Here is a 26,916-nt window from a genome sequence, read left to right on the forward strand (position 1 = left end):
TGCCAAAACCAAACCGACTAGAGGAAAAACAATAAATCACCTTCGTTGCCTAAATGACAACTTCCAAGGGTATCGTCTTGCTTCTTTTAGAGCCGAATGAGGCGGCTTTGCTGGTGGTTGGATGATTTTGGGGGGTTTTTTACCCCTCCTGAAAGGATGGACCCTTGGCTGGAGCTGTGGATTCGCTGTTCCATTGTTGCCTCGTCACGGTTTGATCGCGGGGGCTATTGAAGCTCATCGAACGGACCTGAAAGCACCGTGCACCTGCTTAATCAGATAATTGCGCCGGTCGTTGAGATGAAACTGTAGAATATGAATTCGGTTGAGGCAGCTCGGAGCAAAGCGCCTGTTTGAGCTTCACATCCCCTATTTAAAATAATAATAAGAAAGCCTTTGTGTCGCTCTGCATAGGGGTAATTTTAACTATTTCTCCGTCTCGTTCCCCAGACTCCGAGTGGTGATTTTTGGTATTCTGGATAGCGTGGCAGTCTTCTTTAGGATTAGGTGCCTAGTTCTTAAGACTAAACTGCCATTACGTTACTAAATGCTGATTAAACAAATCGCGGAGGCTGTTTCTTTGTAGTAATGGTTTAAAGCAAAAATAAAGCAGGCGGGATTTCAGTAAAACAAGCGGCTTTGCGTTGTAAAATGGTGTCCCCGCTCTCCTTTTGCCGCTGTGGCTAGAAGAGTGGGTTTGGTATCTTGTTCTTTCCCTTTTCCGGTGAAGATCCGTGATCCGGACAGGCTCGAATTCGTAGTAGGTGATTGTTTTCAAGTGTCACCACGACACATCTTGCAGTCCTGACGAGCTTTTGGAATCGCGCTCCCACGTGCTCCACATTTCTCAGCGACAGCCAACGCCGGGAACCTCGAGCACCGCTGTGAATCCTCCAAACCCCGTTCAAGTCTTAATATGTAGGATTAAGTCCAAGATGCCCCCCGATGAGGCTCTGCTTTGTTTCATTTGCTGGGGAAATATTACATTTAATCTTCATGTAAGTACAGCTTGCGTTTTGTCCCGGTTCTGGCTATCGCCGCGCGTTGGCGTTAAAATGATGTTCTTTTATTTTAAGAACATAAAAAGCGATTTTATGAAAAGCTTGTCAGCAAAACCTCGAGGTTGCTGGATGCTTTGATACCCAAGCGTCGAGCAGGAGATGCTGCTCCGTGTTGTGCTGCCGCCTTCTTCTGAGCTCGCCGACAGCGTGGGTTTTGCACGGCTTTTTCTGACGCTGTTTTTAGACGAACGTCAATTAATCGTGCTTAATTAGCCTTTTACCTTGTGCCTACCTGTTGGACCTGGAGCAGGGTGAGCAAACTGGAGGCCGAGTGGATCCTGCGAGGTGCCGAGTGGATCCTACGAGGTGCCGAATGAATCCTACGAGGTGCTGAGCGCCTTTTTTGGGGGATGTGGAGCTGCTCCTTGGATGGCTGTGGGATGAGGTGGGGGGCAGCTCGTTCCTCAGAGGTTCCAGTTTTGCTGCCTCCGTGTAAATCCCATTAGCAACGGGGAGATACCCAAGGACGAGAAGGAATAACTTCAATTTCTTGGGCAGGATCCCGTTCTTAGAGCCCTCTGCCCTTCCCTATGTCCTTTTTGCGGAAAGAGTCCTTCGATTCAGAGTCCTGGTAGACTTTTCTCCTCAATTATTTTCATTTATTTTAATTCTAGCGAAGTAAAGCAGCAGGAGTGGGGCTGTTTGGAAGAGCGAGGTGCATCTAAAGCCGCCCCAGCGCGGAGCCATTGCTGGTTGCAGCAGAACTTCATGTTCTCAGCACCTGTTGGTGCTTGGTGCCCTTCTTAAACTGTGATTTAATCAGAGCCATAACCGGGATAAACACATAACAGGTTGTTGTTAAGGCAGGAAAGTACCCACAGTTAAAGCGACAGGCGCAGCTTCCCAGCCAAATACTCTAGTTTAGTGTCTGCTTAAATTAGAGGTGATGTGTTGGAATGTTCTGCTTTCTCTCCTGCAGTTCTGGACATTATTCTGACAGCAAAGATGAGAGATTGCTCAATAACATATATATCTTTTTAATGTTGAATGCAAATTCTATATGTGAGCGTGTATAGGAGTTGAGCGGTTCATTGTGTGCGTTCCGCTCCCCTCCTTTCACTCCCTCCATGTCCATGTATTTCTGGAATAACGAACGCGGAGCGTCGCTCTTTGTTTTTCTTCACCAAAATTGAGCTCGTGTGACCGAGGGATCATCCGGCCCTGCTGTCTCTGGTTTCTACGCAGCTGTGCACCCCTGCGCTGTCGATTCCCAAACTGCCCTCGATGTTCCCATGATGGATACTGTATCCCGGGGAGACGATCCGAATTGGTTTTATCACTGCCAGAACCGCATGCTTGCTTTCTTTATTTTCCCCACCTTCTTGGGACATTCAGAATTATTTGTTCCTTGATTCTGATGCGCTTTGAATGCTGCTCAGCTTGGAGAAGCCCAAGCGTTTACTACGACAATCTCAGCTTAATCTTTGCCGTCCCCGCTTGGTTTCTTACGCCATCTCATCCTCCATCTCCATCTCGTTCCTCAACCTCCCTGATAACGATTTATCTGATATTGAGGGTGGATTTAGTCTCTTGGAGAGGGGGAAAAAAAGGTGATTTGCTGCCTCTTGGGCTTAATGATTCTCTGCAAACTGGTGCTGGCTTCAGGACTAAGATATTTTGATGCTTTTCCTTACCGTTGCAGCTTCCACGAGCTGTCCTCTAGTCTTAAATCATTTGACTTATTCCCCGGAGCAAATTGATTCAGCCTTCCAAGGGAAGCCAAATCACTCACAGTACATTTTCTTGGCGTTAAACGTTTCGCATCAGGTAGAGAGGGGTGGGTCCGCAGCCCTCGTTTTTCAAGCCGGGCGGTGGTGGCCTGTCGACTCTAATCCCGTTTAAACCACAAATTACAGAGCACGCGTGATCCGCATACACCGAAGCGTTGTAGACTCGCAGATATTCCTGACTCGCTGTGAAGAAGCGATTTTTCCATCTTTTTCAGAGGCTCTAATGCCGCTTTCCAGAAATTACTGCGTTCTGCTTTCCTTGGAGGAGAAAGAAACGTAAGGTATTTTCTTTGAGAGTGTACAAATCTGGGTGGATTATTATGAAACATTTTGCGCTACCCAGCTATAGCTGGCTTTACATTTTTCATGATACACCCTTAGAAATGAATGCTTTAAATGTGCGTTAATGTTTCCATTAGGGAAAGTCTCCGTTTGTGACAGTCGCAGCCCTTTAGGCGAGCTTAACCCTGGAGGCATCCGCATCCCCTGCGAAAGGCTGAGCTTAAAAGCTGACAGCTGATTGTTAGCTGGATTTTTGCATTATTTCCCAATAATGCAAAGACGGGGGACTTAAAATGTAAATCATAAATGTACAAATCACTGCTGCCTTCCTGATTACCTGGGTGCTCTCTGTGTCCTAGTCTGTCATCTGTGGACCTTTTATCGCGACTATATTGGGATGGATGATATCCGAACGAGAGGCGCTGAGATAGTGAGATGTGTAATGAATAAATGGTATTTAGAGAGGTTGAAAAATGCCCAGCCTGCCTGTTCCTGGCCCCTGAGCAAGGGAGGATGTTGAAAGGTAAGATTAAGTGTGTTTGCGCTGGAGAGAGAGACTCAGGCAGGCTGGAAAGCCTGAGATTTTGACTAAAACCCAACGGGGTTTAGGATAGAATCAGGTATTTATGCAGCTATCAAGCATCAAAAGGGTCAAATCAACGCGTGGCACTAAAGCGTGTCCCCGCTTCACCTCTGCTGTGGCAGATTAAGAGATGCAAAGTTGAAGAGATTGATCAATTATTAACTTAAGCGCTTTCTCGGTGGGTTGTGTCGCTTTGTTCGGTCTTGACGGTGGCAGGAGCCACAAAACGATGCATCGGGCAGGGGCCAAGGTCCAATGACGCACTTTTTCGGTAGAAAAGCTGCATGAGAACATAAACCCAGGTTGTCTGCAGAGCTCAGAAACGTTTTTGTTCTCTAAGTTGTCTCTAGATCTAAATGCTGTTTTAAAACTGTGCTGCAAAGAGGAACTTTGGTTCTTGATCACCCGTGTGGATGCGGTTGAAGAGTTAAAACTCACGTTGGTTTTAGGAGCGCATGCTGCTCCTCTAAGTCTCACTCAGCCCACTGCAAATGCTTTAAAGCCAGATCTTTTTTATTATTATTATTATTATTTTGAAAAGACACCAGGTTTGGGTTTTAAGTGCATTTTGAGCGGGGCGCTTTTGGCTTTTTTTAAACCCAGTGTCAGATTTAAACCGAGAGGAACCTTTCGAAGCCTGGAGGAACAGAACGCGGCCCGGAGTTGGTGACAGATGAAGTCCGCAACTTCCCTTTGTGTCCATGCGTTCCCAAGCTGCTTTGTGGGTGAACAGTCCCTTTTAAATTCATTTATTTATATTTTTTAGGGAGGGGGGAAGGTTTCTCCCCGCTGATACATCCAACCAAAGCATCTTCATCGGGGGAAGCTGGTGGCATCCAACGCTCTGTTACGCTCTCCGCTGACGGCAAATGAAACCGCTTGTGTTTTTCTTCCATCTAATACCATTAATTCAAACTCGCTGACCTTCTCCCACCGATCTCCAAAGCCGACACGGCCGAATCGAACGCTGGTGTTAAACCTCTGTTTTACCTCCTCCATAGCAGTGCGCTGTTTCTTGAAGGTATTTGCTTCATGCTTGGATGAGAATAACGTATCCTAAACCGATTTCCGCAGAAGTTTTGGTGGTGGCCTCGCTTTTTAACCCTGTAATTTGTGCGATTGTAAAGTAAACAAGGCTGAGATAAAGAAACTTCGAAGAGTGAAGCATTTATCCTGGAAATGTCAAATCTAACTGCGATGTGACTCAGCACGGTTATACTGATTTACTCCTCGGTGCTACTGAACCCACCTCCTGCCACTATTTTGTTTGTGAAGTGAGGGAAGCAGTGAGAATAAGGAAGCGAAATGATCGGCGTTTTGTTTAACAGGCCTGGCATCGTAAGTCATTTAATCCTCCCAGCCTAGGGGAGGAACCCATGCGCAGTTACTTGGGTGAGATGGGACCCCAATGAGCGCGGCTTTGAGACACCAAGGGCTACAACGCTTGGTTGAAAGGTTGAGATGTCAGAAATCGGATCCTCATAACTCCACGTCACTTGAAAGGGAAGGAACGCGAGGTGTTAACTCACCCTTCTGGTTGGGAATGAGCTTACGGCTCCTGCTGCTGCTTGTGGGCGCCATTGTGAACTCGGGTGTTTGGTGTAAAGCTCCAAGCTCTTGGATTGAAACAGAACCTGGCTTGGAAATGCTGAGGAAGTTAGGTTAGGTTTTTTTATGACTTCATGGTTTCTGCCATGTTTTCTTTTGTTTGATGTTGACAACGTGATGAGAAGGTTGCCCTGAAAAGCTGAGCTTAAATACTTGCCTTGTTTGGAGCAAGAAGAGGAGATTTTGCTCTACTTTTACACATTTGACACATGGAGAAGAGCCCCAGCGCCAGCGGCTCAAAACACGAGTTGTGCTGAGGTGCACGAAATACATTCCCATAGCTTCAGCGAGACATTTAAGCTCCGAACCCTGTTTTGGTTTAAGCTCCGAGCCTCATTTTGGTTTAAGCTCCGAACCTCATTTTGATTTAAACTCCAGACCTCATTTTGATTTAAACTCCAGACCTCATTTTGATTTAAACTCCAGACCTCATTTTGATTTAAACTCCGAACCTCATTTTAATTTAAACTCCGAACCTCATCTTAATTGTTGGTCACTGCTTGAATTCCCCCACCGTAATATTGAGACTCCCATCTTGCCAAATGAAACAATATTGTAAAATGGAAACGATGAGCAATAATGTAGTGTTAAGCCTTTGTAGCCATGAGGAGGCTCTGAAAGAAATAAGAACGTTTGCTCACCCACTAAAACAAACTTGATATTCAGTCCTGTGAGGCTTATTGACCACTGGGTGATTAAACCTCGTGCCCATCTTCTGCTGCTAAACTCAGTTTTACAGATTTTGAGTGGATTGTTTAGGAGACGGGTGTGATGCTCGGAATACATTGAAGCTGGAGGATGATTCTTGTGCTGGGGTTTGGGGTGCAAAATCACTTCAGCGTGACACCTTGGAAAGAGATTCATGGTTAAGCCTGTTTAGTCGTAGCAAGAAACGCATTTTGAGGGGTTTTTGTCTTTGTGGGGGTTCTAGGGATGGCGATTTGAGGCTGTTGTGCAGAGGAGCTGCCTCTTCTCAACATTGTGCACCTGGATTTGGGGCTTTACAAAGTATTTTCCTCCAGCAGTTTTTCTCTGGAGTTGGTTGTGCAAGTGGGAATCGTGTAGGAGAACAGCTTAGATGACAACCGGCTGGTTTGAGTCTTGTTAGACCCAAAAGATTTAGTCCCGTGCCGATGAATATTGTGTTTCATGTTGTTTCCTTTTTGTCTGGACTTGAGTTTATCCGTTTGATTCCTCTCGGTGTGGCTGGAGCGCGATGGGATTCTTCAGGCTCACAGGTTGTATTGATGCCTTTTATTTAAATAATATTTGAATATCGCAGGATGGACTGGGTTGGAAAAGACCTCAGAGATCATCAAGTCCAGCCTTGATCCAACTCCAGTCCGTTTATGTACAGCTCTGGAGCAAGTGGGTCCTTAAATCGTCCTCGGTGGCTTCCAAAATCACGGCTTTATTTGCCGCTACGTGAAGTTCGGTGTAATAAGGACGCTTGAGGATATTCGGTGTGCAGTTCTCCCCAGCTTTCCGCAAACTTGGAAGGCACAAGAAGCGAGTGTGAAGATAGGTGAACTTCATAATCCTCCGTCGATTTAATTCCAAATAGCCGGGGATCTGTCGCTGCGCAGTCCGGTGTGTGGTGCTGCCTTTATTTGCCTTTACAAAGAGCTTCAAACAGCAAAAGAAGCCCCTTAAAAGAAGAGGGTCCTGACCTTACAGGTTCTGTGCTTCTGCAAATACCGTGACTTGTCACTGGTGTTGGTTTTCTCTTGCTTATTTGCCTCAAGGCACAAAAATTGTGATCGAAAGCACTTAAAACACACAGGGTTAGAGGGGGATATTCGCCTAATTCTTCAGCAAGACACAGGGTGGATCAGAAGCCAGAATCACTTGGCTCAAAGCCATTGTATATCGGCATGAATCAATAACTGTTTTTCTCCATTTGCTTTCCCTGAAGTCACCCGAATGGCATCAGGACTTTGCACCGTGCGCATTCTTCTCTTCCGAACCGAACGGAGCCGACCGGGCGGCATCACCTCACAAAAACCCACAGCAACTGCCTTTAGGTCATTACCAAACCGCGCTAAATTTAGCGTATGAGCCAGAAGCGCGAGGCTTTGCATCCCGGTCCCTATTTCTACAACCTGCTGAGGACGAGGGGTGAAACATCCATCTGCTTTTTGTCTTGTGAAGTGCGCGGAGCGGGGACGACGCTGAGGTTTGTGTGCAAAATTCCCTGCGGAGATGGGATTGTGGGGAAGAGCACACGCGGTTTGCTGAGCGACTAATAGAATATGGAGCTTCTCCCACTGCGAATAACAGGTTTGAGTTGTGTCTGCGTCAATAGTGGCTCTTGATAGATAAAAGGAGACACTTATCCAGTTTTTGGTTGCCTGTGTATCAGTCGGTTGCGTCCGTAGCCCAAAAATCTGTGGGTTGCTGAACTCTGGTTGCTGCCGGCAATCCGCACCCATTTGGGGATGCGAACGCATGGGGCAAAGGGGGAAGCGCTTATCTCTTTAACCTTAAAGTAAATCTCGAGTAGAGAACGTTCCCACCTCCTTTCATCCAAGCCCCACATCCCTGCTAAAATGGAAAGGTGGAAAATAAGTTATACTGACAGCACAAGGGAAAATTTCCAGGCAGTTCCAAGCCATCCTTTATTTTAACTTCCTCGGTTGTTTGGGGATTCTGTTTATTTATGCTGGTTAATTGAGGGGTTTTCTGTGGATTGGCAATATCATCATCCAAAATGGCTTTAAAGTGTGTCAAGTCCGCCTGATTCTGATTTATGAAAGGAGGCTGCGAGAAACGCGCGTCTTTGAAACCCTCGCCGGGTCTGCCGGGGGTCACCTGTAATTCGGAGCATCTGGCGGAGGTCAGCGCTCGGCTTTTTGTTCTCCGCTGGCGTAAGCTTTGGCTCGTTTTCTTTTCTCAGCTCGTCTCTGAAGGAGGAGATCCTTCAAACCCCCGCTTTGCAGCCAGCTGCACCCCGCTAACGACTCAACTGCCTTAATTAGGTTTTAGCGCGGTTGCAGGAGGGTTCCTTTGTCCCTTCTCTAATGGTGAGCCAAGCAGATGATGTCAAGGAATCTTCTGTTTCAGCTGAATTTAACTAATTATAAGCAAGCGCTGCCTTCACTCTCCAAAGCTCAGTAACACTCTAAAAGCTGGGAATCGCGGTGCTCTCACAATAGCATTTATATTGATAACGTGGCTTAGATTACGGTGATGTATGCGAAACTTGATTGCAAAGTTCAGTTTTAGATTGACTGCTTTTTTAACAAACTTCGGGTGTTGTTATTCCTGCAGGAAAGCTTGAGGTGAGCGTTCTTCCTGCAGCTATCGGGAAAATGAACGTGGATATAAATTGGGATGGCTCATTTATAAAAGTCCCCTGGGCTCCTGTCGCCAGATAACTGATGCGCCTCTCGTTAGGGAGCTGAGAGGGAAGGGGGATAATTAAGCCGGAGCAGATGTGCTAGAACAAGCTCTTGGATCAGAAGCAAAAGGGCTGGATGATCATAGAGTCGTGGAATAGAATCATTTCGTTTAGAAGAGACTCTCAGGATCATCAAATCCAATCATAACCCAACTCTAGCACTAAGCCATGTTTCTAAGAACCTCATCTACACATCGTTTAAACCCCTCCAGGGATGGTGACTCCAGCACTGCCCTGGGCAGCCTGTTCCAATGCCCCACAGCCCTTTGGCGAAGAAATTGGTCCCCACATCCAACCTCAACCTCCCCTGGTGCAACTTGAGGCCGTAACGTGAAGCTCCTGCGTCTGGTGGGTCCAAACTCGCTCCTCGGTCCTGCTGCCCCTCTTCGTGTGGATTTGGTGCTTCTGATGGGTAAGAAGCTTCGCTTCCAAGTGCTTTAAGATGATCGGTTAGGAAGAACCTTCCAGGGAAATTTCCCAGCCCTTCCATGTGCTCGGAGGTTGTTTCGGAGAAAACTGCCCACAGCGATGAGGACGATGTATTCCTGTGTTTGAACAACACCCTCAGCCATCCTGCTGGTCATGTTATCACATAAAACACCCTACATTCTTTCCCTTCTTCTGATTGCGGTGGTGTCGCTTGTGCCGGATTTTGGAGGCTTTGATGAAGCCAAACCTGTGAGATGCTGAGATTGGAGTTTTGCATCGCTAGAAAAAACCGCGATGCTTGGGAAGCAGCCTGGACAACTTGCTTTGGCTTCTGGTGCAGCTGCTGAGCGACAGCCCTGTCTCCAAAGCCTGGAAACTGTAAAAAGAACAAGAAAATCAGGTATTTGATATATTAGAGAGGGCAGAGTGCAGCGTGGTGGGTGTCCTGGGGCGAGGGCACCCTCTGTTCTGGGCACTGGTGCCACCCGGGCCGCGGTTTTGTCCATGGGTTGTGCATTCACGTCTCCGAACAAAACCCCAAAGGCTTTGTTGGCTCTTTCCTTGGCAACCTCTCCGCCGTGTCCCAAAAAATCGCCTTGGCATGGCACAAGGAGGCTGGTGTGGGGGTCGTTGTTAGTCTGAGTGTGGCTCTTTAGTGTCTTCCTCTCGAACACAATGTGTCTTTATCCCTTAAACTTCAGGAAAATCCTGTGCGGTTAATCCTTTGGGAAAGGCCAAAAAACCCTCGGAAGTGCTGGAGACTTAGAAACACTTGTTAGCAGGCGAGTATTTAACTTGTTGGTGCAAAAGGCATTGGGATGCAAGAAGAATTGCTGAAGCACCAGCCTTGTTTCTTAAATTTCCAAGGCTGATAAAGCAGTGAACTTTTTATGAGTGGTTTGGTGATGGACTGACAAAGGTGTTTGCAATTGGAGTTGGTGGCTTGATGGATGAGAACGGCAAATATCGACCCTCGGAAACGTGCGTCTGTCGGTATTTTCTCAACTGATGGGTACAGCAGAACCTGGGTGGGTGGAAAACTGAGTGATAGACCCATCTTTATAAGCTAAACCTTTAAATACCGATGGCCAAACGGACTAAGCAAAACCATTTGCCCTGTGCTTTTTGTCTATTTACAGCCAGCCCTGAGACATTGGATTTATCCATAGGATCTACCGAGGAAGCGCTGAATAGGATGCAGTGCCCCATTGCTCTCATTACATAGTAAGAATAAAGAAGATAATTAGTTTAATAGCGATGACAGCGGCACATTGGATTGTCGTGGATGTTTGTGTACAAAACTGTTGCGCGTAGGAAGCTCCTCCGCCTTTTATTTTAGCAAAACTGAGCTGTTGTTTCCTGGTACGTGGGGCTGTTTGGTGTTTTTATATTGCAGGTGACCTGGAAGGACCAGGGTTTGAAAGGTGCTTGTTCCTAAATGGCTTTATTTAAGCTTTTGCTTTGGTTTGAGAGCAAACTGTATGGTCTGTGCTGGTTGTTGTAATGTCACCAGTTCTGTGATTCGGATACGGGGTAAAGTCCTTCAGATCATTTGTTTGGGTTTAAAAAGAAACCAAAGAACGTTGCGTGTAAAATCCTATTGGAGCTGTTCGTGGGTGCGTTATCAACCGACTTATTAATGACAGTTAATGAACATATCAGTGTAAGCTCCAAAAAAACAGAGAACCCCAAGGGCGATGCTCATCCTGATGATTTTCCACCTGCTGGTGAGCCGGTCTGTGCGTTGTCTGCTGAACCCTGCAGCACTGGGCCCTTGTGGCCAGGAAGCCAATGGTACCTGGGGTGGGTTAGAAGGGGGTGGTCAGTAGGTCAGAGAGGTTCTCCTGCCCCTCTGCTCTGCCCTGGGGAGACCACACCTGGAATATTGTGTCCAGTTGTGGCCCCTCAGCTCCAGAAGGACAGGGAACTGCTGGAGAGAGTCCAGCGCAGCCACCAAGATGCTGAAGGGAGTGGAGCATCTCCCGTGGGAGGAAAGGCTGAGGGAGCTGGGGCTCTGGAGCTGGAGAAGAGGAGACTGAGGGGGGACTCATTCCTGGGGATCAACATGGAAAGGGGCAGTGTCAGGAGGATGGAGCCAGGCTCTTCTGGGTGACAACCAGTGACAGGACAAGGGGCAGTGGGTGCAAACTGGAACACAGGAGGTTCCATTTAAATATGAGAAGCAACTTGTTGTGGGTGAGGGTGGCAGAGCCTGGCCCAGGCTGCCCAGGGAGGCTGTGGAGTCTCCTTCTCTGCAGACATTCAAACCCGCCTGGACCCCTTCCTGTGGAACCTCAGCTGGGTGTTCCTGCTCCATGGGGGGATTGCACTGGATGAGCTTTCCAGGGCCCTTCAACCCCTGACATTCGGGGGTTCTGTGAACCTGAGAATAAGAGAAGAGCAGAATTTAACTTGTTCTTGAAAAAAAACAGAGTATTTCTAATAAAGTAGTTTGAAAGGAACAGAAACCCACAGGTGCCTTGGGGTACAACGCACCCCAAGACAAACACCTGGGGCTGGTAGAGCATCGTGTGTTAGCTTAAATCAGGCTGTTACATGGTGGTAAATCTGGATTGAAGCCACACGGTGGCTTTTCCCCCGTGTTGCTTGAGGTCAAGGGAATTTTCCTAATCTCTAGCTTAATTTTCAATTTGAGTTTGCTTTTGTTTCCTACACCCGTGCTATAGAAATCCCAGTGGTTTCTGAGGTTTGTTCTAAAGCTCGTTTCTTTGAGGATTGGCTGATAATATTCCAGGAAGGCTCAGAAATGTTGGAGCAGAATATTCGGTAAGAAACAAATGTCAGTTGTACCCTGTTCTTCAGAGGGAAAAACAATTCCCAAAATGTCCTTGAGAGACCTTATTGCTGTTCTGGTTGGTACCAAAAACACCCGGATGGCTGACACTTCACTAGTAGGATTTTCTTTTTTATATTAAGCACATAATATTATCAGGACATTAAGTGTTCAATACTTGAAGTAAGACCAGCTCGGCTTAATTTTATCTGGCACTATCCAATGCTTGCCCTGGGCTTTGAGTCTTGCTTAACAGTTTAAGCCCAGCTTGCTGTAGGTGCCATTTCAAGTGGTTGTCGCTGCCTCAATTCTGAAGGCAGTGGTTTGCAAAGAAAGCCCCAAAACCCCCAGTACAGGTGTGACCTCAGTGAGCAAGAAATACTTGATTATTTCTATGTATTTGCAAACCAACGCTCTGCTGTACGTAGCTCGTTCTCCTTGGTGTAAGAGCTGCTTATAGACCAGCTCTATCTTTTATGTCTACTCCGATGTTTCAGTTTGCTCCAGCTGCCAGCTCCTTTAGGCTTATAGCAAAGATCAGCCAAGCCAAGCTCTCCCATAGACCCGGTTTTAAAGCGAGCGGAGGCGACGCAGCGACCTGGGTGCCCCACGGCTCTTTCCCAGCCACGTCACCAGCCCCTTTTGTCCTGGTTGGGACGGCGACCAAGCGTCTTGTCCTCGTGCTTATCGCAGGGAGCACTTCTTGGTGCGTCGCCAGGGGCTTTGCGCTAAAGCAACGCTTTGCGGCGAGCCTCACCTCCCTGTGTATACACACACAACAGGGCAAATCCCACTGAATTACGTACGGAGAGCTGTCGTGATACATCGTTCTGATTCCAAGTCCTAAATGAGTTATTTTCCCCAGCCTGATGTTCTGATAGTTCAATCTTGAGTTTGTGCGAAGCCTCTTTTAGGGAGGGCGTCAGGATTTTTGTTGGAGAGAAGTCTTGATGTGAAGCGTTAATTAAAACAATTCTCGGATTGCCGTGTTTAACGCTTTCTCCGTTCGGTGTTAGGATGTAGCTCAAGCCGATGCAGCCGATCAATGTCCCCTCAGTGAGTCTCTGCCACCCAATTCAGCGTCTCTTGCAAGCAAGAAAAGTAAAGGGAAGCGAAGATGATGGGGACGCTAACTGGTAACTGCACCAAAATATCTTAAAATTAAGCTTATCTTCAACAGAATATACCTCTGAATTTACCAGAATGAAGATATTTACTTTGATGCTTTCTCCCTCTTCTTGTTAAACTCTTTATCTTCTCTAAAATCAAGACCTTCTAGATTTGTTGCTGAAGGAAAAGCTCTCGCCAAAGCTCAGCTGCTGATCTGCCCTGCATCTGTGAGTTCTGACCGCAACCACGTTGCGTCCCGAGGGCTTTGCAGCCTCAGGAGCTGCTGCTTTGTACGTTTGGGGGGTTGTGTCGCCGTTGCTCAGGTGGCTCGACACGTTCGCACTTTCTAAATGACTCTGGAGGTTTCTTGGGGTGAGAAAGCTGTTCGGTAAAGTCTACAGAAACCTAAACCCAACTCTGCTCGAGGGAAAAGGCCACATCTTAAAATAATACACATCTTCAGGAAGTCTGAATTATTGAAACGTTCCAACCATGTGAATATGTGAACTGCTTTTAACAGACTTGGTATGTTCTTGTAAAACGCGTGATGGGGCACAGCCCCTGAAATGGGGTTTTAACTTAGGCTTGGTGTCGGGTTTAGCACACGTTTGGGGTGATGCTCTCGATTCCGTGGTTTTATAGCCGCGGTTTCTCTTTCGGAAGCGTTTTGGCATTTGAATCTTCACAAATTAAAAATGAACTGTTCCCGACACAACTAGAAAAAGAAATGATTTCATTTTCTCCTTTGGATGTTACGTTTAAAATGCACTTGGAATTTCTGACTTGTTTGAAAAGTTTGATGATTATTCGTGCATTAAATACTCCGTTCCCACCAGTATGGCCAATCGCCATGGTAACAACCTTCTCTTGATGGCAGCTGTAGCACCTCAAATACAATATCTAGTGGTTTAGCTTAGATGTGTGGCCATGTAAACTGCTCCTCCTGTTGTCTTTCATGCTTCTGGATCTGACTTGACTTCCCCCCCCCTTTTTTATGTCAGCAGAGTTTATTCTGCGGCTTCTGACTGGATGCTGAGAGCGTGAGGTTTCCCGTTATTTCCACCTTGTTCACACCAGGTGAGCAGCTTGGACTGAACTCTGGGAGGCTTGAGCTTTGGGTTTGAGGAGACTGGTGTGGTCGTATTTTGGGGACCTTTTTGCTTCTCTGGTTATCCCAGACAACCTCCTGTGTCACGGCTCTGCACATTGGAGTCCTTTCTGGGAGAACAGAATCACAGAATAGAATGGTTTGGGTTGAAGGGACCTTCGAAGCTCATCCAGTGCCACCCCTGCCATGACAGGGACATCTTCACCAGCTCAGGTTGCTCAGAGCCCCGTCCAGCCTGGCCTGGGATGTCTCCAGGGATGGTTCATCCACCACCTCTCTGGCCAACATTGGCCAATGTTTTACCACCCTCATCATCCGAAAAAATTCTTCTATTTAGCCTGAATCTCCCTCCTTTAGTTTAAAAGCATCACCTCTTGTCCTATCCCAACACGCCCTGCTCAAAAGTCCATCCCCATCTTTCTTCTCGGCCTTGTTTAGGTCCGGAAAGGCCACAATAAGGTCTTCAGGTATGATCCATTTAAGGAGTTTGTTAATTGACAGTTGCTCATCATTACAGACTAATTGCACTTAAATTCTGGTTTTTAGCATGTCCTCTCTTACTGAAACTTGAAGAAAGGCGGAGGCAACGCTGCGTTGTCGTCGTGCACAGGAGCATCGCTTAAGCTGCGTCGATCACAACTTCACCGCAACTCCTTTTCCTCAAGTCCAGTCCCTTTTGTGTTTAAAAATCTCACCTTGACTAAGCGAGGTTGCGGTTTTAAGTGGTTTCAAGCCATTTTTGTCCAACGTGCGGCACCGAAACGGAGTCATCTCGTGAGCAGATGAGGTGTCACTGAGCCGGTACGTGTTGTCATCCTGCGTCGCGCTTGGCTAACGATGCTTTGGCAAACCAGGGCCTGACGCTTGGACACGTCGTGTTCTTCCTCGTGCGTAAATGCAAATGAGTTGTGCAGTAATCAGCGCTCGTTATGTGCTGTCAAAATGACACTGATCGCGTTCACGTCTAACCTGATGGTGATGGAGCTCTCGGTGCCGCCGCTGCAATAAATACTGACCCATCCAGTGGGAGCTTGAGAACACAATTGTAAAGTTCATTCCAATTTGTTTACAGGAAAAAATACATATCTGCTATTCGTATATTTTTCTAAACAAGTTGCAGCTTTCCAAGGGAACAGCACAGAGCTGGGGATGGGCAATTAATTCATTTTCTGAAGGAAAAGGGGCCGTATTACTCAATGGTATGAGATGTACGTTGTCTTCTTGCAGCGCTTCCCTTCACTTCTGATGAGGGAAAACCAGGTTTGACGCCTGGGGTGCAAGAAAAATGCTGATTTAGTTTCTAATGGGTTCATAGCAGGGAACTCGTATGCAAAGTGTCGTTTGCTTCTTTCTACCTTGTCCTTATTGCTCCAGTTTCTTGGTGTGAATTAGTGGTGAGTGGTCAATCAACAGGAGCTCCAAGGAGAGGAATGGGGAAGCCCCATTGCGCTTCAGGCGTCTTTTGGTACACATGGCTGTGCTTGGAAAGCGCCCTTTGATGGGGTTGCAGGTGATGTGGGTGCTTATCTTGGGGAAATTCGCCATCCTTGATGTGAAATTGTGAAGGGTGTATGCGGAATAATTTAATAATGCTATTTTTTCTGTGCTTTGTCACCTCAGTTGGTTAAAATCTGGTAGAGAAGCGGTGAGCGAGAAGGGCTTTTTTTAAGCAAAACTGTGTTTCTAACAAGAAAACGCTTGCGTGCGATGAAATAAAATCTCAGCGACCAAGCGCAGGTTGCTTTTGGGTTCTTTATTTGCTATTCGCTCGCTTCCAGGGCATTTTCAGCTGCGATCATAAGCGGCCGTCGTCTTCCAAGAGTGAAACAACCTCTTTGTGCCGCTGTCTCTGACTCCTTGTTGCAATAAGAAGGGTGTAGGGCTGGGAAATCTGGTTGTCTTCAGAGTTTTGTGCTTGCCGTTCTTCTTCACGCTGCAGGATTTAATGAGTTTTGTGTCTTTCAAAGCTGTGGGGTTTCCTGCACGAGCCAAATGAAGATGGAGATTCACCCAAGGGATGTGGATATAAAACTGCAGCCCCGTCTTGGGAAGGATTCAGACCCGACACCCGAAATTGCGCAACGCGACGTCTTTGGCAAATAACGAACCTATTTCTGGTGCTAGAAAACCCCTTTGCTTGAAGCTGGAGCCTGCGAGCGGTGCCCTGTGGCAACGAGAATAAGTAGCTTGGGGGAAAACCAGTGGATTTTAATAATCTGGATGAGTTTAGCCTGGAGTTCTCGAGTTTGCAACAAACAGGGTGACTAAGAAGCGCTACCTCTTGCTTTTCAAAGAGCTTTCTGTTTTCTTTATAACCTTTTTCGCTTCTAATTGTCCTTCTGGTGTACTGCATAGAAGCATGAAGAAAGTTAAATGTGAGTAAAGAGCAGGGGCTTTTACTTGTGGAAAATAAGAATAAATACTCCTGATGCTTAAAGCATTGAAATCCTGGGGCTGGATGTGGCTTTGAACTTGTATAAGAAACAAAATGAGGGAGTTTAGAGGAGGCAAAGCAGCCCGGGGAGGCTTGGGGGCAACAACACGACTGAGCTGGACTTGCTAAATCACAGAGCTCCTCGCCTTTGTAAGCAAATAAACACGAATAACCATCAGTCCTAATATTAGAGGTTATTTACGTGGCAAAAATTCTGCTTGCAAACACTTCAGGAGAATTCACACCGCTGACCTGAAGGAGCAGAACGCGGCTTTCCGGACCATCTTTGCTTCCGTCACGTCGGTGAAGGAAAAAATCAGCTGGATTAATGTTATTTTTAAAATTACCTTTGTCACCAAATGGTGAGTTATTGCCTCAAAGATCGGTTCTGAGCTGCTCAAGTAGCAAGGCTGAGTATATATGTATTTTTTTGTATATATTTAGAATGTCAACATGAACCACCAGTGTGCCCAGGTGGCCAAGAAGGCCAATGGTGTCCTGTCCTGTATCAGGAATAGTGTGGTCAGCAGGACAAGGGCAGTGATCCTTCCCCTGTGCTCTGCAGTGGGGAGGCCACACCTGGAGTATCGTGGTCAGTTCTGGACCGCTCAGGTCAGGAAAGAGATTGAAGTGCTGGAGCGGGTCCAGAGAAGAGCAACAAGACTGGGGAAGGGACTGGAACACAAGCCCTATGGGGAGAGGCTGAGGGAGCTGGGCTTGTTCAGTCTGGAGCAGAGGAGGCTTAGAGGTGAGCTCAGCACTCTCTAGAACGACCTGAAGGGCAGTTCTAGCCAGGGGGGATTGGGCTCTTCTCCCAGGCACTCAGCAATAGGACAAGGGGGCATGGGCTTCAACTCTGCCAGGGGAAATTGAGGCTGGAGATTAGAAAGCAATTCTGTGCAGAGAGAGTGGTCAGCATTGGAATGGCTGCCCAGGGAGGTGCTGGACTCACCGGCCCTGGAGGTTTTGAAACTGAGATTGGCCATGGCACTTAGTGCCATGATCTGGTCAATGGACTGGAGTTGGACCAAGGGTTGGACTGGGTGAGCTCTGAGGGCTTTTCCAACCCAGTCCATTCTGTGATTCTGTAATGTCTTCTCTGGTCAGATTCTTGGAAGAATAACTGTAGCCGAGTCTCTGTAAGGAGGAGAAGACATGGCAGAGATCCTTAGAAAGCAAGAACCATTTGCAACTGGTCTTGAGATCCATGTAGATAAATACACAACTTTATTTTTCCCTTTCTGCCTCGTCTGCCTCATCGGGGCAGGGTGTTCATGGCCACTTGTGTCGCTAGGCTTGTAAAAATATTTTCAGCGCGATATTTTTAGCTGGCAAACGGCTTTGCCCGAGCTTATAACTTATGTTAAAGAAACTTAATGAAGGGATTTATTTTGTCTGTTTCAGGCTCAGTGTTTGCCAGGAAACAACCACTGAACCCTGCGAACAGAGCGGCCATCTGTTGGCCGTGATGTTCGTCTGGGCTTTTGGGAGATCTGGCTGTGAATATGAATCCTAACCATTTTTGTAATTATAAATATAGGGGAGATGCAGCCCTAGAATGGTGGGTGGGCCCATACGATGGGAACTCAACCCTGGAACAGACAAATCCCCAGTGGCCGCTCTATTTGCGACTGATGGTTTGAATGATCTGCCTTCAGAGTCCAAAGGTTCTGTGTGGTCTTTCCCAACTCAGAGTGACCTAAATGCTTTCAATCACTTCTCATTCTAACCCAAGAACCCATTTCCTACGAGCTCAACCCTGAAGAACAGAGCCTTGATCTTGACAGGGGGCTGTGGATGTTGCTGTCATGCTAATCCGTGGTGCCCATGGCCTTCTGCCACGTTTCAGACGCTATAGGTGGAGTCTGTCATCAGCTGCAGGGAAATTCCCTTCTGTCCCTCTCCTAGCAACCTCTCTGAACTGATATTTGAAAAGAAACTCGCTTTCCATATCATCATCTAAATATTTTGGACGCTTACTCTCATTAAAACGCTCTTGGGACGGAGATAATTCATCTTCAGGTCCTCAGGACGCCCTTTGAGTTTCTGTGGTCTTGAGGTAAAGCTTTTGGCCTTCTTATCTGTTGGAAACCTGACTTGTATCCACATTTTGCTCTTTTCTCCTTTTCGCTGGCTGTATTTGACACAAAGCCAAATTAATACAGCAAGATGAGGAGGAGATAAAAGCAGCAAGGCCATAAGTGACCCAGACTGGTAGGAGCAAGCTGAGAGTCTTGAGAGGGATTGGGTTGTGTTTTTGCTAAATATTTTAGCAGGTGTGATGTGTTGCGGGCTGGTTTTGTAGCTCTAATCTTGACCCTTAATAGACACAGCGTACATTTGTGCAGTGGAAACAAGGCAAGGCTGCTCGTACTGTTATGAACCACTGCATTTGAATTGAGAGCGTTAGAGTTTGTATCCATTACCTGCTCGTTTTCGCTCTGTAAATCTGAATAATGTGACGGAGTGTGGGCCCGGGTTCCAGTGTAAGTTGGGGAATGACCTATTAGAGAGCAGTGTAGGGGAAAGGGAGCTGGGGGTCCTGGGGACAGCAGGGTGACCATGAGCCAGCACTGGGCCCTTGTGGCCAGGAAGGCCAATGGGACCTGGGGTGGGTTAGAAGGGGGTGGTCAGTAGGTCAGAGAGGTTCTCCTGCCCCTCTGCTCTGCCCTGGGGAGACCACCCCTGGAATATTGTGTCCAGTTGTGGCCCCTCAGCTCCAGAAGGACAGGGAACTGCTGGAGAGAGTCCAGCGCAGCCACCAAGATGCTGGAGGGAGTGGAGCATCTCCTGTGGGAGGAAAGGCTGAGGGAGCTGGGGCTCTGGAGCTGGAGAAGAGGAGACTGAGGGGGGACTCATTCCTGGGGATCAATATGGAAAGGGGCAGTGTCAGGAGGATGGAGCCAGGCTCTTCTGGGTGACAACCAGTGACAGGACAAGGGGCAATGGGTGCAAACTGGAGCACAGGAGGTTCCACTGAAAGAGGAGAAGCAACTTGTTGGGGGTGAGGGTGTCAGAGCCTGGCCCAGGCTGCCCAGGGAGGTTGTGGAGTCTCCTTCTCTGCAGACATTCAAACCCGCCTGGACCCCTTCCTGTGGAACCTCAGCTGGGTGTTCCTGCTCCATGGGGGGATTGCACTGGATGAGCTTTCCAGGTCCCTTCTAATCCCTGACATTCTGGGATTCTGTGATTCTGTGAATTTACCTGGACAGAACAGACTTAAACAAGGTGAGGAGTGCTTTTCCCCATAAATGCGGGTTGTGTGTTTGAAGCCCTGGGCGCTCTCTGCGCAGATTTACATCGGTAGCCGATGAAAGAGGTGGATGGAAATCTCGGATGTGATTCTTTGGGAGAAACACACAGGGGATGCTGTGAACAGTCTGCTCCCATTAATTGTGGAAATCTTGGTCCAGATTCTTGCTGATTCTTTTCCTGGGACTTCCCAGAGCTGTGTGTGATTTGTGGGAGATGTGGAGCTTTTCTCCATGCTGGGATCTGGCAGGAGAGGGTTTGTTGTGCCCTGGGCACAGCTCCGTTCCTTAAATCTCACGAGTCTCCAAACTGGATCTGAGACAGCTGATGAATTGCTGGCGTGTTTGGGACGGGATTCATTTGGGATTTGCTTGTGAGACTTTGGCCTTATGGAAAAAATCAGTCTGAGCTGAGGAGATAGTTGGGTCGGAGCCCACGTTCTCTGCTCGGAGATGTTGCCGTGGTGGAGCTTTCTCTGGGAGCGTGGTCCGGAGGGACCGTCCTCCAAACGTGTCACATCCCTTCTGCTGTCCCCACAGGCTTTGCCCTCATCCTGCAAGAGGGTTCCCTTGTTAATACAACAGTTTGATTGTCGAATTTCTCTTTATTCTCAAACTCTTGTTAACATTAATCACGTTAATAAACGGTGTTCCCAAACCCAGCATCTGCATCCCAAAACACATCCCTTTCGTGAACCGAAATCATTTGCTGTTTGGGGTTTTTTTAGGAATTTTAGGTCTTTGCCACAACGGGGAGAATAATCAAATATGCTTACTAATAGTTTTTTGAACTTGAGAACGTTAGGACTGAGTCTAAGTGCAGAAAACTCTGCTTTAATTTATGCTCGGTATTAACGTAGGGAACCATGAGCATCTAAGTTGCAGCTGCTCAGGAGCTCGCTCTGAAGGTGAGGCTGGGAGAGCTGGTTTTTATTAAGCGGTACTTAATTTAGTCCTAAGTGAAACCATTTGTTTTTAACCTGATCCGCAAAGCTACTCTAAGTGTTAACGTACTTGAGTGTTAAACCTCTCACTCTTGGGCATCATCCTACACGGTGGGTTTGTGTAAGAGCCCATTTCGGAACGTGGATTAGTTATCCATTACATTAGTGTGTGTATTTGAAAATGAACTCAATCTCAGTCAAGCTTATATTTAAAACTGGTACTAGGTGACATGTAAAGATTTGGTGACGTGTCCCTGAGTATCTCTCTGCAAACCCGTGGGGATGGAGCTTTTCCCAGAGATGGTTTTTTAGCTTGTGCTTGGGGCACTAAGGCACCGATCTGCGCTTTGTGAGCTGCTCCTGGGCGTTATTTCCCATTTCACCGTGGGGCAGAGCGGCTGACGCCGAACCAAGAAAACTTGTGGAGCCAAAACAAACCACCGTCGACTTTTCTCCCTCCCCAGGAGAATGAGGGGAAGAGGGTTATTGGCATCCAAACTCTTTTGGAGCTGGAACTGTGGGAAAACTCTGTCTGATCTGGGAGTCGTCGTACTTGAGGAACTAATAAATCCTGACGGAGCCTGCGGATGGGACTTGGATCTCCGTGCGCACAGATTGCTGGAATTGAATTGGTGTTTCTAGAGACAGGAGCCTCTTTTAAAGTTGTTTATGTGGCAAACCCTAATCAGACTTTAGGGGTCATCGTGTGCTGATTCGAGCTGAGAACTGTTACCGGTGGCAGGTCCTGGACAGATTCCTGGTGGGTCAGTGCTATTTCTGCATGTGCCAAGGTTTGTGGGTGCCTGTTTGCTCAGCACCATGAAGGTGCAAGGGGGTCGGCGTAACCGCTCCAAGTTTTGTGCCTCAAAAGCAGAAAACCTTGTGCATCAAAGCGAAAAATCTTGGTTATAAAAGGGAGACCTGGCTTCAGTTCCTCTCAGCCCTTGCGTGATGTTGTGATATTAAGGGTCTTCTATTAGATATTCTGTGCTGTTACCCCCTTCTCTCTGTGGTTCAGAGCTGAAGGTGGGAATGAACCTTGGAATTTTCTCCTGCTCTTCTTTTTTTTCTGATGCTTCCCTCGTAATTCATATTAAGATTATTGATTAAAGGTAATTGCTGTAGGATATTGTTCCCAATCAGTTAACCCTGATTTACAGCAGAAGCTTGGATGCTGAAACATCCCTGTTAATTGTCTGAACCGAGCCTTACTTGAAACGAAGATATCTTGCCGTTCCATTTGTATTCCCCAAAGTGAAGATTCTTCCCTTTGATTCTTTCCTTTCAATGTTGGAAAATACAGCTGTGATAGCACCTCATAATCTCACCCTTCTACCATCACTCCAAAGACGCCGAGTATTTTGGTCTTGCAAGTCGAATGGACGCGAGGTTGAATTCGGAATTGAATTCATCGCTTCGTCGGGTGGTTTGAATACTTGATTTTGTTATTTGGGTTGAGAAGCTTCTAACACATTACTCGTGTCTGAGTAAATAGGTTTTGTTTCCTTGGATTAAACGTTTTCCTTTACTTGATGCATCAGTATCGAGAGCAAACACGAAGTCACGATCTTAGGAGGACTCAATGAATTCGTCGTGAAGTTTTATGGACCACAAGGAAGTAAGTACATGATGCAGCCCTTCTGTGAAAACAAAGCGGTGGGGAATGGTGAAACAACACGCTGCTGGCATGGAAAAAGAGACGAGCAAATGGAAGTTGAAGGGAGGAATCAAAGGGCTCCCAGGGCCGGGGAGAGATAGAACGGTGGGGATTAATGCGGATGAACCACCTCCCGTGGAGCCGAGCAGAGCTGGGTTTTCCCTTTGCACAATGTCTTGTTGATCCGTAGCTTTTCGAGACCTGGCTCCTAAGTTTTGCATCAGCCACCTGAATTTTTGCGGGGTTTGTAATTAAGACGGCTTTTCTAATGATTAGATCGCAAGTCAGGTTTCCAGCGTGCCTTAATTTAGCAACATCTCTATAGGTAAGTAGATTATTCTCAAAGCTCTGTTTTCAATGAGGCTTTTGTGCCGAGATCTTCTGCAGTATCAGTTTAAATCATATATTTCTTGTCAGGAAAAAGGCTTTTACCGTGGGAGGTTTGATGTGAGATCTTACCCCCTGATGGAACTAAGTATTCTTCCAAAATGTGTTTTACTTAATGCTGTAGTTCTATTTATTCTCTCCTGAGTGATGAAGTGTCTAATACCTGCGTTTCTTTCATTGCAGCACCATATGAAGGTGGAGTATGGAAAGTTAGAGTCGACCTTCCTGATAAATACCCTTTCAAATCCCCGTCTATAGGTAACCAATAATCACTTTGAGTCAAAATCCTTTTACTGTTTATGCAGGAGAGTTGGTATTACTCGCAGCACGGTTGCAGGTGAATTTGCACTGACTCTCGGTGCCATCATAAGCTCTTAACTTCAATCTGCAGAATGCTTTTGCCATAGATTTCCAGTTATCATGTGCCAAGAAGGGAGAAAGTTGGGTTTTTTGGCTGAAGGGTTAAGAGCTGGAAATGGAATTTACTCACATATTTGTGTGTCGATGAACTGAGTCTCTCTACCATGTGCTTTTTTAATATGATATCGATTTGTGGATAAGGTGCAGGATGCCGAGTGAGTGCTGAAACCTGTTTATATAAAACACCTCATTTAATATAGCGTAAAGACCATAGTGCATGTTCATAATCTTGGGGTGAACTGAGTTTTTGGCACCTCTTGCCCAAAAGTGGATGGAAGGCAAAGCAGGAGCCTCCGTCCTCTTGGCCTGGGGGATGTAAATGTGAAAGAACATAGAAGCAGGAACCGATCAGCGGAAAAAATGCAGCTGGCTAGACTGGTTTGGCTTGTTTAACCTTCGGGAGCAAATAAGTTTGATAAGGAAAAGCTCTTTAGATCGTATCCGTACTATCTTTGTCCTTGGGTAACGGAGATCTAACTTGGATATCTTCTGGTACCTGACTTTATTCCAGTTGCTTAAGCTATAAATAAAATAGCCAGTGTTGCTTGAAAAACTGGAGCAGATGCACGAAGTTGCAATATCTCCATTCTGGTTTATGAACTGAGCGTTGGTGACTCCGTGACTCCTTGGTCAGAAAGGTTTGTTCATGGCCAAAGCCACTGGAGGACTTTAAAGAATGGAGAAAACAGCCCGAGGAGAACTGGGGTGGAAACTTGATGATGTGGGTTGGATGAGATGGGTCCTTTCCAATATCAACATCCTCATTTGGACTTGATAAGTATTGGCTGCTGCCTTAAAATAGACCCTTAGGCTAAGAGCACCTTCTATTTAAGATCCCTCTGGTGTGAGAAATGATCTGTCTAGTTCCAAATGTGGATCGTGCCTTTTGGGAAAGAGCGACGTTTTGATGCTGTTTCTGTTGAAAAACTTGAACTAAACCACAGAAATGTGCATGCAGCTGAGTAATAATTCAGTATTGCTGAACCCTTTTTTCCTTCCTCTTGAGTCAGCTTTAAAACTTGCTATAAACCTCTTGGTTTAGAGGCTGTTTACGAGATGTTATTTGCTGCCAGTCGTTTTTCCCTCACTTCTCAAGCACCGCAAACCAACGCAGATCAGGTATTGTCATGTTGGTTATTTTAAATGCAACCTGGCTATGGAAAATTCTCCGAAAACATATAAAACCCTGTTTCCTTGTGGTTAATTGCTTTGGTGCTGGTCTATTCAAGGTTGTTTTCCTCTCTCCTGATGTTCCCGTGCGAATCAGAAATCAAGGTTGCTGGCTTAAGGCTAAAACAAATGTTCTTTCCAGTAGCTGATGAAGCTAATGCAGCTAAATATCAACCAGCTTGTTGTGTGCTTGTATTGCTGTTGATTTAGGCTCCGTTTAGGAAGGTGGTAGGCTTGACCTTTTGGTGGTTTGGCTTATTTAGTGCTGCTTGGGATGGACGAGAGTAAAAGGTGGCCTGGGATCAGAGCTGGCCCAGCTGTGTTTTCCAAAGTGACACCACAAGGATGGTCTTTGTCCTTGGGAATTCAGGGAGGGCGGTGAGTGTAGAAGAGGTTGTTTTCTGCTCAAATCACTTTGTCCCTTTTAACGTCGCTTCGCTGTCTTCAGTACAGCGGCTTGCCCTCTGTCAGCTTGCTTAAACCCACCGTGTTGCGACTGTCGTATTCCAGACTCATTAGACTTTCTAACATGCTTCCCTTGCTCTACGAGTCACTGAAAAACGCCTCTTCTCTCGCCAAGCTCCCCAAAATCTGGCTCTTGCTCTGCTGTCTGTTGGGAAGTGCTGGTTACCTCCTGGGCGAAGCGGCATGCAGCTCTCTCAGGTTGAATAAACAGCCAATGCCAGCCTGGCTTAGCAAAGCTTGGCTTAGCTCTGCCACGGGAAGGAAAGAACTGGCGAGTGGAAGCGCCAAGGGGAATGTTTGGACCTGGGGAAGCTCCCAGCCGACTGCAGGAAGAGGTTTGTTTTGCTTCGTCTGGTTTCCCATTTCTGCTGCCCCAGCCCAGCTTATCTGGGCAGCCGGGGCTGGGTGACGTCTCGGTCCCTTCCGATGGCCGCAGCGCTGCTCTGGGAGGCAGATATCGCTGGCTTTGGCAGCTTCGTCCTGGCTGAACCGGGAGCATTCACCAGCTGGGAAATGAGACAAGGTCCCAGCGTGTGCCCAGGTGGCCAAGAGGCCACCAGCATCCTGGCTGGGACCAGCACTGGTGTGGCCAGCAGGCCCAGGGCAGTGACCGTCCCTGTGCTGGGACCTGGGGAGGCCGAACCGTGACTCCTGGGGGCAGTTTTGGGCCCTTCAGCTCCGGGCTCAAAATGGCAGCATCAGGGTGGCGGGAATCACCTCAGTGCACAACATGGTGGGACCAGGGGCACCAAGATCGCCTCAAAACACGAAACGGTGACCCCAAAGGCACCAGAATCACCTCAGGGCTCAAAATGACGGCCCCAGGGATGGCGGGATCACCTCACACACAAAATGGTGGCACCAGGGCCACCCAAATCAGCTGAGAGCTCAAGAAAGGCCTTGAGGTGCTGGAGCGAGCGGAGGCAAGGGAACGGAGCTGGTGAGGGGCTGGAGCACAAGTGTGATGGGAGCGGCTGAGGGAGCTGGGGGTTCAGCTGGAGAACAGGAGCTGAGGGGAGACCTTCTGATCTCTGAACTGCCTGAAAGGAGCTTGGAGCCAGGGGGGTCGGGCTCTGCTCCCCAGGAACAAGCGCCAGGAGCAGAGGAAACGGCCTCAAGTTGCGCCAGGGGAGGTTGAGGTTGGATGTGGGACCAATTCCTTCCTCAAAGGGCTGTGGGGCATTGGAACAGGCTGCCCAGGGCAGTGCTGGAGTCACCATCCCTGGAGGGGTTTAAACGATGTGTAGATGAGGTTCTCAGGGACATGGTTTAGTGGTGGACTTAGAAATGTCGGGTTAATGGTTGGACTCGATGATCTTAAGGGTCTTTTCCAACCAAAATGATTCTGTGAGTGTCTTCTCTCCTCCATGTGCCTGTTCCATTGAGCACCAGTGTCCTCAGCCAGCTTGAGCTCTGGATCACACAGGGGCGGGAATTGGTAGGGAAGGCCTTTGCCGTGGCAATCTCTGCTCTGTAAAAGGGTGGAAATAGGGGATTTTAGAGATGGTGGAGCCCGTAGACGGACAGAAGGTCACCTAGAGCACACGTGGAGCTTGTGTGCAGCCCTTCTGTTCTCAGCACTGTGCAGCTCCCACCGCGGTGCCCACACGCCGAGTTTAAACTCTCTGTGCAAGTCACTGCCTCGTATAAAAGTACAGAATCGAGCAGTTTCTTTCCCTTTAATAAATCACACTTTTATGCCGAAGCTCAAAGCCAAAATGCTGTCTTTGCAGCTCTCCTTGTTCCTCCTGTACTGAAGGCTGAAATTTTCTTTCCATCTTAGAAAATCTTAATGCAGTCTTGAACACGGCCTGGGCTTTTTGCAGCAAATAACATGATGGCTTGAAGCATATCCGTGCATTTTAGAAAGCCACTTCTGCACGAAATGACTGCTAATAGTTGCTTTCTAATCTGTTCAAATTGCTTTTATCCCAGCACGGCTCTGAGTACAAGGTGCACGAAAACTCGGTTTCTCCCCTAAAACGCGACTGACAAACCTGAAGATAAGAGGTTTTTAGAGCGGGTTCTGGATTTGTCACCTGGAAAAGTGCGGAGCTTTGGGTAAACCCTAAATGGGTGGTGGTCC

General features: G+C 47.4%; 1 protein-coding gene across 1 annotated transcript in view; it reads left to right on the forward strand.

Annotated features, from left to right (window-relative positions):
- The window catches only part of UBE2H (ubiquitin conjugating enzyme E2 H), a 51,179-nt gene that overhangs the window by 4,167 nt on the left and 20,096 nt on the right, over positions 1–26,916 (forward strand). Inside the window, exons 2-3 of the mRNA XM_065829497.2 lie at positions 22,273–22,349; positions 22,959–23,033. Coding sequence (XP_065685569.1) covers positions 22,273–22,349; positions 22,959–23,033 — 152 coding nt within the window. The remainder of the gene's footprint in view (positions 1–22,272; positions 22,350–22,958; positions 23,034–26,916) is intronic.

Source organism: Patagioenas fasciata, chromosome 1 (assembly GCF_037038585.1).
Source record: "Patagioenas fasciata isolate bPatFas1 chromosome 1, bPatFas1.hap1, whole genome shotgun sequence".
In the NCBI taxonomy this organism is placed as follows: domain Eukaryota; kingdom Metazoa; phylum Chordata; class Aves; order Columbiformes; family Columbidae; genus Patagioenas; species Patagioenas fasciata.